Raw genomic sequence first — 13749 nt, forward strand, 5'->3', positions numbered from 1 at the left:
TTAACCACTCTAACTGTACTGGTAGCTGTACTGTATAGATAGTCAAGTGCATGCTTATCTGAGTATTCAGTATTCAGTGAACTCTGTTTCTTTCTAGTGCATCCCAATTTGTGTGGCTCTTACTGAGGTTAGTGTGAATATGAATGTTTATATGTGTCCATTCCATTTAGTGCTACTGGAGCACTAACTAGAAAGAGGAGGAATTGTAAGTGACAAAGCCAGAGAGCTGGAGTGTGTCTGAGTGTGTTCCCTGGCCTAGTCTTGCAATGGGTAAATTTAATGCCAGTGTCTGAAGAGACATATTTTATGTGTTTGCGCTCCGTGCCCTAAGTGACACAGATAGGCTGCTGATATGTGTGGGGGTTGTGGCGGAAACATTTCATCATCTGATGATCATCCCTCCTTCCTCTGTCTCAACTCATTGGTCTTAGCTATTCAGCTTTTTTTTATGCACCATTAACATCTATGTGTCTTTCCACTCATCTGCCTGTTCATCCATCTATCCGTCGCTCCATCCTCTCCCTCCCGGAGGCTACATGCGTACTGTAGACTTCAGTAAGCACATTCTAATGTGTCACTGCAGTGAGTTACCACACATTGTGAATAGAGCTCTCCAGTACGGGAGTCTAAATATATGGTGTTTACACCGTGGAGATGGAATGCTTTATCTTGATGCTTCGCTTCAAAGATCTGAATGTACTGTGCTGCTTTCATGGATCTCCTACAGGATAAGGTTTTTTTTTGCTGAATATAATCAATATCAATCTCTCCTGATACAGATGAAGGAGAATGAAAAAATGGCTAGATCAGTCAGAGAGCTAGCTCAAAAGTGTTTATTACACTGTATTTGAAAGCACTTTCAGCATAAATACTGTACTGTATAAAAATAAAAGAGAACAAAGAAACTAAATATTTTCAGGAAAATCTTTATAAATAATTTCTTAAGCCCTTAAGCCTTTGGTCAACTTTTAATTCACTGGTGTGCATAGAGGTGTGTGTTAAACATGTGTGCAAAGCTAGCTGTGAGTGAAAGGTTACTCATTCAGCTGGCACAGCAAAGCGGAGGCTTTGGAGATCCAATAGTCACTGGGCCGCTTGGTCGGAAGCATGACTGTCACAACAAAGTTAGTAGAATGACCTGGAAGGAGACAGAAAATATATATAAATCATGTTAAATACATTGCCTAGTGCAGTGGCTCTCAAACTTTTTGGAGTCAAAGACACCCAAATTGATTCACATCAGGCTGTGGACCATTATTTGATAAGATGTAGTCTAAGGGATTCCATCTGATAAAATTTAGTTATCCCATATCTGTACTGTAGACTGACACATAAACAGTGAGGAGTGTCAAACCTATCAACAATCTGTCACTGGGCTAACTTCTAGTCAATGAAGTAATAGTGAAATTAAAATATTTCCCTATTGTTCTGGGGACCCCCTTAAAGTCCCTCAAAGACCCATGGGGGTCCACGGACCCTATGTTGAGTCTATTTTTTAGATGTAAATTAAACTACTATGTGTGTGCATGTTCCTGTGTGTTTCCAGTCAGTGTGTACCTGTGGTGGACAGAGTCCCTGCCCTGACTGATGTCTTGTACAGAGGAGCATGGTAGAGCTCAGGCTCAGGCACGTAGTTCTGCTGGGGTTCAAAGTGAACCACTGGCAGCATTGAGTTCATCATCCGAGGCAATGCATCCTCAATAACCATGTTGTCGTCGTCCCAGCGACTGGCATCCATGAACATGCCATGCACCAGTACGCCGTCCTCCGGCTCTGGTAGCTGCAAACAAAAAATAAGAAAGATTTATGGTCAGTCATAGATGCATTCACGATTACAACATTCATGTGACAAAAATCTGCATTCACAGACTTTATCAAATTCTTGCACCACATAGATTCCAAAGACATAATCATGGAATCACAGGGAAAAATTCCTTCTCTCTGGCAGATATTATGGCACACTGTACATCATTATATAGATCATTCTTTGGTTATTCCAGGTTTCCACTGTAACAGTGCCTGATGATATTTTGTTATGAATGCTAGCCTAATTTTTTGACATCCACCATTATTTTGGTCCCTGTTATATTTCCAGTCCAAGTTTCAGTAATTTCCATTGTCAGCAAAAACATAACCTTTTTCTGTTAGGGGACAGTCATACTGCTATTTTGGTTAACTTTACAGATGATTTAATTTCACATTTTCTGCAGTAGTGATAAGGGGTGGCAGGATAGCGCTGTGATTAGTGAGGTTAGTGACCTCATTTTCCGAACCTGAGGGCCTGGGTTTCATGCCCTGTGCAGCCCTATCTGTGGAAGTGTCCTTGAACCATGTACTTAACTCCTACCTGCTCCGGGGGCATAAGCTGACTCTGTCCCAACCAGAGAGCAAAAACAGAACAACCCTCGTGGCAGATGAACGAAACACATAAAAATACAAATAAACACAATGACAGTGCACCACTGCTGCATAAATACTGTAGCTGTGTAAAATAAATGAACACAGCTGAATATCACAATATTATTTTTTGCAATACTGTGTAAATTTTCTAGTATTGATATAAATTATGCACTTCATTTTGATATGATCTTATGATGACATTTGGATTGTAGTGCACATGTCTCGTAATTATATTTTGATAAATTGAAACAGGGATTTTGTATCAAACTGTTTTAAGTCAGTTTGCCACCCTCTGTGTTACATAATATGTTGTATATTTTATTAGTCCACCCAGATGTTACACATTTTTCATTTTTAAGAATAAGAATTTTCATTGTGCTCAGAACAATGAAAATCCATTTAGTTTGGAGTATTGCAATGTATTGTGAAACAAATCACACTATACACATCACCTGTGTACGGTGATACATATTATGTTGTGTAGTCCTTGCCTATACCTTGTCCTCATTAACACAGGGAAAACTCCTATCCCCATTTATCACATCCTTTCTAGTACCTCATCATCCATATCCAGCTTAGCATCACTGGGCAAGATGCGCAGAGCTTCACAGACCACAGCCTGGTCCCTGTACGCTGGCACCATGTTGAAGCGGAAGTTCAGCTCATCTATGGGTAGATTGTAACGCCTGGCATGATTCTGCAGCAACCCTGCAAACAAACAGGAGGAATGGAACACACAAAACACAGTTAAATGTGTTATTTTTCAAGATGTAACGCTTAATAAGTGAAGGCAGACTATTGTCAGTTTCAAGTTCTCCTTTGGAGTGAAGAATAATCTTCAGAAGCTAAGAATTGATTATTAATTTGCATGTACACCTGAAAGAATGTTCAGTGTAATTGCTACAATGGAAGGGTGTACCATTTTCATCCAAGGGCACATATAGAGCAAATTTAGTCCTGACAGGTACCATGCATAACTAAAACAGGTCCTGAACCATAGTTTTAGACACTATTCAATACCAGTAAGAAAGCCTTGCGGGAAGAAGAATCCTGAGATCCAGAAAGATTTGGGCTGCCCTCGTGTGATCCAGCTCTAGTGAGAGACAAAAAGAGAGAGAGGGGGAGAGAGAGAGACAGAGAGAGAGAGAGAGCAAGAGAGAGAGAGAGAGAGAGTGAGAGAGAGAGAGAGAGAGAGAGAGAGAGAGATTAAAGGTGTATTTTAAGTAACTAAATGTTTTAATGGTTTGTGGGCAGTACTGAACAGATCGTCATGCGTTACAGGCATTGTGGCACATGTGACGTGCAGTGAGGATAGACAAACTTTTACTGGCACAGTGAGGTGCATTCTCCCTTATGAGGTCCTGAGCATGTGCAATCTGACACAGTGTTTACTCATCACTTTGTGAGCCTATGTGATTCTCCTCTGTGTGTGTGTGTGTGTGTGTGTGTGTGTGTGTGTGTGTGTGTGTGTGTGTGAATTTTCTGCAACACCAATGTCCAGACCAGTCTACTGGAAGAACAGCTTAAGTCAGTGGAGATGAACCAAATGAAAGAGAGGTGGAGAGATGCAGAGAAAGAGTGAGTGAGTGAGGGAGAGAGAGAGAGAGAGAGAGAGAGAGAGAGAGAGAGAGAGAGAGAGAGAGAGAGAGAGAGATGCAAGAGAAGAGATAAAAGAGGGTGTAAGAAGAGTAGAGAAAATAGGAAGAGAGCAGCTGTGGGCAGTCTTGTCCATCTCTTTATGGTATGAACCTTCCACCACATGACCTTATTAAACTACCCTACATAATGTGTGTGTGCGTGTGTGTGTGTGCGTGTGAGGGAGAGAGCAAGACAGAGATGGTCTTTGTGTCATGAAAGATACCACAATCCTCCATGTGTTAATAGTGTTTTTCAAATTGAATTAATGTGATCACACTCAAAAAGTCTTAAACATATAGAAACACAGACATACCTGTGTGGGGAAGTATCCAGGAAGTGAGAATCACAATTTATTTCACATATTTGTACTCATCTTATTGGACTCTGGTTCCTCTCAATAGACTTTGAAAGGACAAATTGGTTTAAACAGAAAGCCTAAAGCATTTTCACAGATTGCAGGGCGACACCTCACAAACACCCGCTGTTTATATGTGCATGTACAAGCATGTCTACTTGCTAACCTGTATGAAGGAAGTTCTGAGGGTCAGGTCTCTGACCCAGGAGGCCAGGGGCTTCAGAGAGGGGTAGGCAGAATTTGCCCAGTGGGTTGGAACCTGGTTGTTGAGGAAACTAGTGTAGATTCGCTCCATCTCCTCTGACATAACCACAAGACCTGCTATGGCCTTCTGCAGCGTGTTCAGAGACATCTGGAGAATACAAGAGGATTTAGGGAAATAATATGGTGGGGGAAAGGAAAATAAATATCTAATAAATATAATTTAAACAATCAGAGTTGGGTGTTCTGAAATGTTCTAATTAATAACCCCAAAATGATGTCAAGGTTGGGAGAATGCATGTGAAGAAGAGATAGAGGGAAGAAGAGGAGAAATGAAAAGGGAGGGGAAAGAGAAAACCATAAGTTTATGACCTCGAGGAGCTTATGGGGTTGTGGTTTGCCCTTATGATACAGTTTAGATAACGGAAAGCCTCAAAAACATAACTGCTGCTTACTATCAGGAGTGCCCCAGGTTACCCCTGAGTGCATTCTGGTATGTACATATAAACACTGTGTGTATGTAAACACTGTGTGCACTAGATTCAATACAGATAATTGGGGCAGAAAAATTCTAATATTTGATATACTGGCTGTTTCTGATTTATTTTTGGCTGCACTGTTATTCGGCACAATCCATCTTTTTTTCTTGAGAGTCTTGAGACCAAATTCTCAACTAGAATTTCTAAAATTGTATGTAGTTGTTCAAAGTTGCTCAACAAACTTTCTACTCAGCTTCCTTTAATTTTAATAGTAAAACAACAGACCACTTCACAGCAGCCGTCTTGACATGAAATAAACACTGGTGTTACTATTGACATTGATTAATCCCATTTAAGTGTAGCAGAGCTTTTCCAGTGAGCCAGCATGGACAACACCAGGGCTATGACTCATTAGGCCAAAATGTAAACATCAATGTGAATGTTAATATAGACCCTACCATTTCATGTCAAAATTGCTCCTGTGAAAAAGGTCTACTGCCACTGGATATGTATCACGGGGTATCAGTATGTGATTTAAGCTTCTGTGAACATGAGCATTGTGTGTCACCCTGAGGACTCTCAGCAGGTTGTTGAAGCGATCTACTTCCTGGCCCAGCACAGTTGTTAGGGAATTGAGGCGTCCGTTGTCGTCTTGGAGAAACAGAGTCTCCACTGCCTCATCCATGTCCAGACACTCTGCAAAGACAAACAGGCAGATTAACGGGCAGGCAGATAGACAGGTAGTTAGGCACAGACACAGATCAGTACACAGGTGGAAAGACAGGAGGTCAAACAAACAGAAAGGAAGGAAACACACAGTTAAGACAGAATACTGCAAAAAGTTTTTGTTTTTAGGATGCTAGACATTCTCAGCATTAACCAAAATGGACTGTGTGTATGTGTGCGTGTGTGTGTACATACGCACCAGGTATCTTAGACAAGACAGAATCAGCCAGCTCACAGACTATCTCATCATTGCTTTTTGCTCCATCACACGCAGAGGAGCGAGGATGAACCTCTAAAATGGTGTTGATCAGACTCATGGTTTCTTGCCGCTGTAGAGGACAACACACACACAAACACACACACACACACACACACACACACACACACACACACACACACACACACACACACACACACACACAAAAAACATGTTCCTATTTATATACTTGATATTTCACAGTTGTGCTCTCTGCCTTCTGAATATTTTTACTTATATGACCAACCATAAACTCTATGAAGTCAGTGAAACTCTTTTATACAACCCAAACAAATATTATTATTTGAAAAGTTTCATTACAGGATGATCCCCCTAAACAATAAATACAGAAATGCAAAAACGCCATCTGCTCTGTTGGCATGAAAGTAAAAATCATAGCAGAACATTAAATATCCAAAGTCATTTGTTTACAATAATTTATAGTAGGATGCTCTGACAAGAACTAAAAGTAAAAAGCCATTGAAATAAAGGGATTAATAGTGCATACAAGAAAAAAAAAATAGATGAATAAATAAATAAATAAATAAATAAAAGGAGGACTTGACCCTTCATTACACCATCTTTTTATTGTTACCTACAAGTTAAGATGATTCAGCAGGACACTTCAACAAAACAACCCTAAGAGAGGTCAAGTCCGGACTTGTGCGTGGTTTCATGGGTATTTTGTGACACACCTTTCACTTACTGTACAATATCATTTCTAAACATGATTTCAGTGAATATTCACTTTTCCTGACCTGGAAGGCCAAGTTGGCATTCTCATGCATGCCAAAGACCTCAGGATCATCCATGATGGGCAGAGCCTCAATGTACTTCTTATATTGCTCAAGACTGTCTGTCTCTGGGGCATAGTAGATACCTTAAACACAGAGAGGGAAGCAATAGTCATATTTTAATTCTTGGAAAATACAATGGTTCATCCACAATAACTGCAGAAACCCACATAAGAAATTTGTATTACCTAAGATCTAACTGTGCATGAGCATGTGCAAAGATGAATACGAGTATGAATGCACACACACTGATACTATATATTATTAGGGTTAGGGTATTAGGGTTTTATTATTAGGGACATCAGACATTGTTTTTCACAATATTGTATCAATCTTTTAGGCTCCTCTATCAATATGTATTGTTTATTGATTTACATATGATGTTATGGCAGCCACATTTTACATCTGTGTTGAATAATTGCATTATGCTAATTCTGTTTTAATTCAATTGGAATGGCAATTTTGATTTAGATTGTTTTGAGTCAGTTTGACATCACATCACATTACATCACATATTATGTATATCATAATATTTATAATATGACTGTTTCACTATCTTATGAATGAAGTCCATCTGTAAAGAACATTCCAAATATCAGAGTCAATCTGATTGTGACAGAAATTAAAAATCCTTATTCAGCACTGAGCAACAATATATACAAATTGACATATATTAAGCTGTACCTGAGGTGGAGTAGGTATATCCACACTCCAAGGTCTGAGGGGAGAAGAAACTTTTGAGGATGGTCCTGAGGCAACGCTGGTCCCAGACATCTGTCACCCTGCCTCCATACGTGATATCACCTGGAAAGACAGCAAAACACCAGATAATGCTGTCCGTCAGCTGCAGTGCTGCTGTTATATCTCTTTGTTGGTTGGGAGGAACATCGGATTTTGTTTCCATGACCATCCCAATTTAGTCTCAGTTTTTTTTTTTGGCTCCAGACTGCCACAATAAAACTTTTTTGGAACTGTAGTTTTAAAACTTTATCTGTATACACCACACATTAGCAGAGTGAATAATGTGTGTTAGCTTCATCCTCCTCAACCTCTAGTATTTGTGGCACTTTTCTTCCTGGGTTGACCCACCATAACTAGATGAATATCAAGTAACAATGCCTGCAGGCAAATGTACACTATATTACCAAAAGTATTCGCTCACCCATTCAAATGATCAGAATCAGGTGTCCTAATCACTTGGCCTGGCCACAGGTGTATAAAATCAAGCACTCAGGCATGCAGACTGTGAAACAAGACATTTGTGAAAGAATGGGCCGCTCTCAGGAGCTCAGTGAATTCCAGCGTGGAACTGTCATAGGATGCCACCTGTGCAACAAATCCAGTCGTGAAATTTCCTCGCTCCTAAATATTCCACAGTCAACTGTCAGCTCTATTATAACAAAATGGAAGCGTTTGGGAACAACAGCAACTCAGCCACCAAGTGGTAGGCCACGTAAAGTGACGGAGAGGGGTCAGCGGATGCTGAAGCGCATAGTGCAAAGAGGTCGCCGACTTTCTGCACAGTCAATTGCTACAGAGCTACAAACTTCATGTGACCTTCAGATTAGCCCAAGTACAGTACGCAGAGAGCTTCATGGAATGGGTTTCCATGGCCGAGCAGCTGCAGCCAAGCCACACATCACCAAGTGCAATGCAAAGCGTCGGATGCAATGGTGTAAAGCACGCCGCCACTGGCCTCTAGAGCAGTGGAGACGCGTTCTCTGGAGTGATGAATCACGCTTTTCCATCTGGCAATCTGATGGACGAGTCTGGGTTTGGAGGTTGCCAGGAGAACGGTACATTTCAGACTGCATTGTGCCGACTGTGAAATTTGGTGGAGGAGGAATTATGGTGTGGGGTTGTTTTTCAGGAGCTGGGCTTGGCCCCTTAGTTCCAGTGAAAGGAACTTTGAATGCTTCAGGATACCAAAACATTTTGGACAATTGCCATGCTCCCAACCTTGTGGGAACAGTTTGGAGCGGGCCCCTTCCTCTTCCAACATGACTGTGCACCAGTGCACAAAGCAAGGTCCATAAAGACATGGATGACAGAGTCTGGTGTGGATGAACTTGACTGGCCTGCACAGAGTCCTGACCTGAACCCGATAGAACACCTTTGGGATGAATTAGAGCGGAGACTGAGAGCCAGGCCTTCTCGACCAACATCAGTGTGTGACCTCACCAATGCGCTTTTGGAAGAATGGTCAAAAATTACTATAAACACTCTCCTCAACCTTGTGGACAGTCTTCCCAGAAGAGTTGAAGCTGTAATAGCTGCAAAAGGTGGACCGACATCATATTGAACTCTATGGGTTAGGAATGGGATGGCACTTCAGTTCATAGTATGAGTAAAGGCAGGTGAGCGAATACTTTTGGTAATATAGTGTATCTCCAAGTATGGTTTCAAATACATTACTTGGGGTGTGTTTTATCTGTATGTGGACACAACAAAGTTCACAACCCAACCCTTTGTCATTCATTCTTATCAACTGTCATCAGCATAACATAACCTTAAACAGCCAATAGCCTAGGTAGTCCAGTCATTTTATGAAAAAACCTAGGACAAATTGCAAGAGAAAAAAAACTCAACTGATTTTGTATCCTCAGTATGTCCTGAGTGAGGGAAAAAAAGTCCCAAGAAATCCCATTGGTGGAAAGTTTTGAAAATCACCTATTTATGACCACATATTACCAAAAAACACTGTTTTTAACACACTGGGGAAAGGGGTTTCAAATTTTACTTTCAGATATCACTATAAAAATTCACAAGTTGATTACACACACAAAGACAAGAAAAAAAAGTCAATTACAAGTTCTTTGAATTATTCTGTTTACACATGCATATCACACATTATCTGATTTGATATGTGCTAATAAGGAATATAAGGAATAAATGCCAGAACAGATATTTAAATTCTGTTCCTTTTAATTCACTGTTTAAATGTCTCTTCTCTTCCTAGGTTGACCCCAATTTTGGCCTAAAATTACTGGACTAAGGGCTGAGGTATCAACTATCCATAAAGAGACCACAGGCATTAAACAAGCAGCAGTTGCACAAAAAAAGAAAACTCTTTAAAAACTGTTTTTTTTTTTAAATTCGTCTTGTTTGCTGAATGTCTGGGTTCATTGTTCTTTCTTTTCTTACTGCTTTTCACCATTGTGGCTGTTGCTATAACTTCCCTGTACTGCAGCTTCACCTTGACACTCACAACCCAGGTTTAATGTCGGCTGTTCTCATGCATGCCAACAGAAAATGGAATATGCTTCAAAATGTCATCAATACAACTGAAAAGCTAATTGAAGGCAACTGTTTTTTTTTTTTTTTTTTGGTGTGTGCGTGTGTACTAGGTATTGCTAATGTTGTGGGGACATAAATCTGTTTACACAGTCATGTTGTGGGGACACGCCTCCCTTATGGGGACAAAAAGCAAGTCCCCATAAGGAAAATCATCAAATTTTAGGGTGAAGACTTGATTTAAAGGTAAGATAACTTTAGGGTTAGGTTAAGGTTAGGGTTAGGTGTGTGTGAGTGTGTGTGTAATAATAATAAAATCGATCAACAACTGTTATGTCTGCATTACAGAGACAGCACAGCCAAAAAATACAGACTATACAGCTGTACACTGACATACTAAGCTACATGGTATGATACAGGGAAAGAGAGAGACAGACAGAGGGGGGGTGTGGGGTGTGGGGGACAGAGAAAGAGAGAGAGAGAGAGAGAGAGAGAGAGAGAGAGAGAGAGAGAGAGAGAGAGAGAGAGCAATACAGTGGGAAATGCCACAAAGGAGACACTGACTTGAAAAAGCAGAATTAGGATAACACAGTCCTATAGGATGACATGTGCATATTTCATGCCTAAAGGCATGTTCATACAGGATCAGTTTTACACACGAAGGTTGGGTAATGTAATTATTGCAGACCAGACCAGAAGTTTCAGCTCTGGTCCAGTTGCAACCTTTCTTCACTCTTGTGGCCATTTCAATTGCTTGAGGACATATGCTATGCATAATGCAGGGTATATTTTTGGTGCAACCACAATGTATAATTTGAGCTGATTTTCCAGTCTGAGTGATTTTTAAGATTACAGGAAGCTCTAATTCTGTGAAAGTTGGTCATTAACATAACATTTTATCTTGTAATGATTAGTCAGCTCACACGATGCTGAAAAACTAATAGGGCGTAAGAGATGATTTTAGCTGTTCTCTTCGTCACTCATACAGGGCATTGATTCTTGGGAGTTTGGATTAAACAGGTTTTAATTTTGAAAAAGTAAATAAATAAATAAAAAAAAAGTGAGTTAAATTACAAAATCTGAAGGTATATCATTATAGGCCAAGGTCTTGGCTGTTCAGCAATGTACCGGTGCAACCTCCTCATTTTACATTTTTTCATAAAATAGGTGTTTTTCCAGTTATTACTTTGTTGTCAACACCGTTACCATAATGTTTTTTTTATTTGAAAAACATATTTTTGTATTAAAAGAGACTAATAGTTTAATAATTCAACAGCACCAAAGAAACATATTGTAAGCATATTCATTTAAAACAAATATAACTGCCTCTGACGGTGGTGACACTAATATGACGGTGGTGACAGTGGCCTCATTACAACATACAATTCCAAAATTTATACCACTCAAGTCAATGGCTTCTTGCTTAACAACTTTATTTAACTATTTGGTACAAAAAAATATAACAATCCTGAGCACTGTTATAAGCATTTTTCAGACTTCAGTCATCACCGTCAGACAGAAAACCTGACAGTGGTGACAAGAACCTACTCTTTCACATAATAAGCATGAGTTGTTCACATTAGCCATCTTGTTTTCCCCCTGTTGCTACCTACATCAGACCTCTTCTTAAAAGTATACATTTATGCCATAACCTAATCTAATATTTTTTATACAAAAGAGACGGTGTTGACATGTTATGGTTGTGACAGTAGCAGTGTCCAAAAATATGAAGAGATTTAAGAGAAAATAGAAAACTTCCAGGAGCCTGAGTGGTCTTGAAGCATGCAGTAGAGCTGAAGGTTTGAAAAGGAGTCCTCAGGAATGTAGTTGACCTTGTAGTTGTAGAGTTGCTGTTTTTTAAATAAATATCTGATGGTGGTGACAAATATGTGGGACACATTTTGAGCAACCACAAAATAATAGTAAATATTGTTCAAAACTCATTGTTTGTAGTTTTTAACACATATTATGATGTACTCTTGCATGTGGTAAATATATTATTCAATGAAATTATTACTTTTTGTTTTTTTAATCAAGTTGAAATGATTATCTCCTATTGGAGGACAACTGGTTTTAATCATTAAATTAATAAAAATAATAATTTAAAAAAAACTATAAAAGAACTTTACAAATGTGCAAAGAACCCCCTGATTTTACCCTTGATTCTTTTTATTCATTAAAATTTCCAACAGAAATAGCATTTTTCTTAGTAGGACATGATTTATCCAAATTCCCAAGAATCAGTGAGGGATGAGTGAATCCATTAATGCACACACACATACATAAACACACACACACACACACACACACAAGGGGGCAAGAGAGAGAAGGTACATCTACGGTTAGGACATTTCAGGTGCCTCCAAAAGGCCAAAAAAGTCCTACAAATTCAGCAGTAATGTATCTCATCCTCTTTGCTGACACCTCCTGTGCAGTGACGCATGGCACAGAGGAGGAAACACCCCTGTGGCTGGTAGGCATTAATAGGTTGGAGAGAGGGATCACGAAGAGCGATAAAAAGAGGGAGAATGTGAAAAAAATGGTAAGCAAAAGGACTAGGAAATATGAAAAGAGATACGTAACTGGAGGTGTAACCTAGCAAAACCGCAAAAAGAAGGGTGAATCTATAAACATAATTTAATGTTGAAATTTTTTATGCGAAGCAGAGAATGAGGGAGTGAATGACCAAGCAAATCTCTGCTGTGACCTTTAGTATGCTGCAGGGATGGGAACGCCAGCAAAACGACCCTGCCCAACACTTGGAATCATCACACCAGAAGAGAGGAAATGCTCTTGCTAAAAGAGGAGAGGCAATATTGTGCTCACTTTGAACCCAAATGATTTCCCTCGAAAACAGCCCTCTAACAGCATTTTGCTCTGAAACACAGGGGCTGTCTGAATTAAAAGGATTAAACCAGCGGCATAGACGTGTGAATAACAGCAACAAGAGACATTAATTTGTCACGTAAGTTGCGTGCTCCAATTAGATTAAATGCTGCACTTAATTATTTGAAGGTATTATTGGAAACCAAATAAGGGAAAAAAATGAAAGGGTTTCCCCTTCCCTACATAAAATTTGTGTCTTTCAAAGATATTGTGATAACAAGTGTGAAGATGTCTTTGATATCCTTTCACTCCACCAAATTTACACTTCACAAATACAAACATGACCATATAGACACATATGTATGTTTTTAATATTTAAAATAAATATATTCTTTAAATCCATTCCATGAGCCTCATCATTAAATGACTAAACCTTACCCTAACCTGAAACTAATTCAAAAGTAGCCCACAAAATAAAATAAAGTCTAGCAAAATGTGCTCACTTTGGAGGTCTTTCTATCCTTGTGAGGATGTTTGGTCCCTACAAGGATATAAGTATTACTCTGCACTTACTCACAAAATTCTTTTCTCTAGCCCCAGGTTCACTAAAACTGCACTGGCTGATTTTTCGGATCGCCAAGCCATAACATAGTAAAGACCTATGGGTCTGCCTTGAGTGAAACTCTCACACTGGCTGCAAGTACTGTGATGAATAATGTCACCCTGCTGACAGACCTACACACACAAGCACAAGCACAAGCACACGCACACGCACACGCACGCACGCACGGACACACACACACACACACACACACACACACACAACAACAATATATATAT

The 13749-nt window shown here is 39.6% G+C and overlaps 1 protein-coding gene across 1 annotated transcript in view; it reads right to left on the reverse strand.

Annotated features, from left to right (window-relative positions):
- Positions 1 to 847: 847 nt before the first annotated feature.
- dnah6 (dynein, axonemal, heavy chain 6) overlaps positions 848 to 13749 on the reverse strand; it is a 101757-nt gene continuing 88855 nt past the window's right edge. The window contains exons 74-82 of the mRNA XM_030056308.1: positions 7534 to 7653; positions 6814 to 6935; positions 5999 to 6128; positions 5642 to 5769; positions 4560 to 4745; positions 3421 to 3493; positions 2957 to 3108; positions 1558 to 1780; positions 848 to 1138 (exon numbers count right to left, since the gene is read on the reverse strand). Of these exons, the coding sequence (XP_029912168.1) occupies positions 1035 to 1138; positions 1558 to 1780; positions 2957 to 3108; positions 3421 to 3493; positions 4560 to 4745; positions 5642 to 5769; positions 5999 to 6128; positions 6814 to 6935; positions 7534 to 7653 (1238 nt within the window). The 3' untranslated portion in view covers positions 848 to 1034. The remainder of the gene's footprint in view (positions 1139 to 1557; positions 1781 to 2956; positions 3109 to 3420; positions 3494 to 4559; positions 4746 to 5641; positions 5770 to 5998; positions 6129 to 6813; positions 6936 to 7533; positions 7654 to 13749) is intronic.

This window comes from Myripristis murdjan, chromosome 1 (genome assembly GCF_902150065.1).
Source record: "Myripristis murdjan chromosome 1, fMyrMur1.1, whole genome shotgun sequence".
NCBI lineage: Eukaryota > Metazoa > Chordata > Actinopteri > Holocentriformes > Holocentridae > Myripristis > Myripristis murdjan.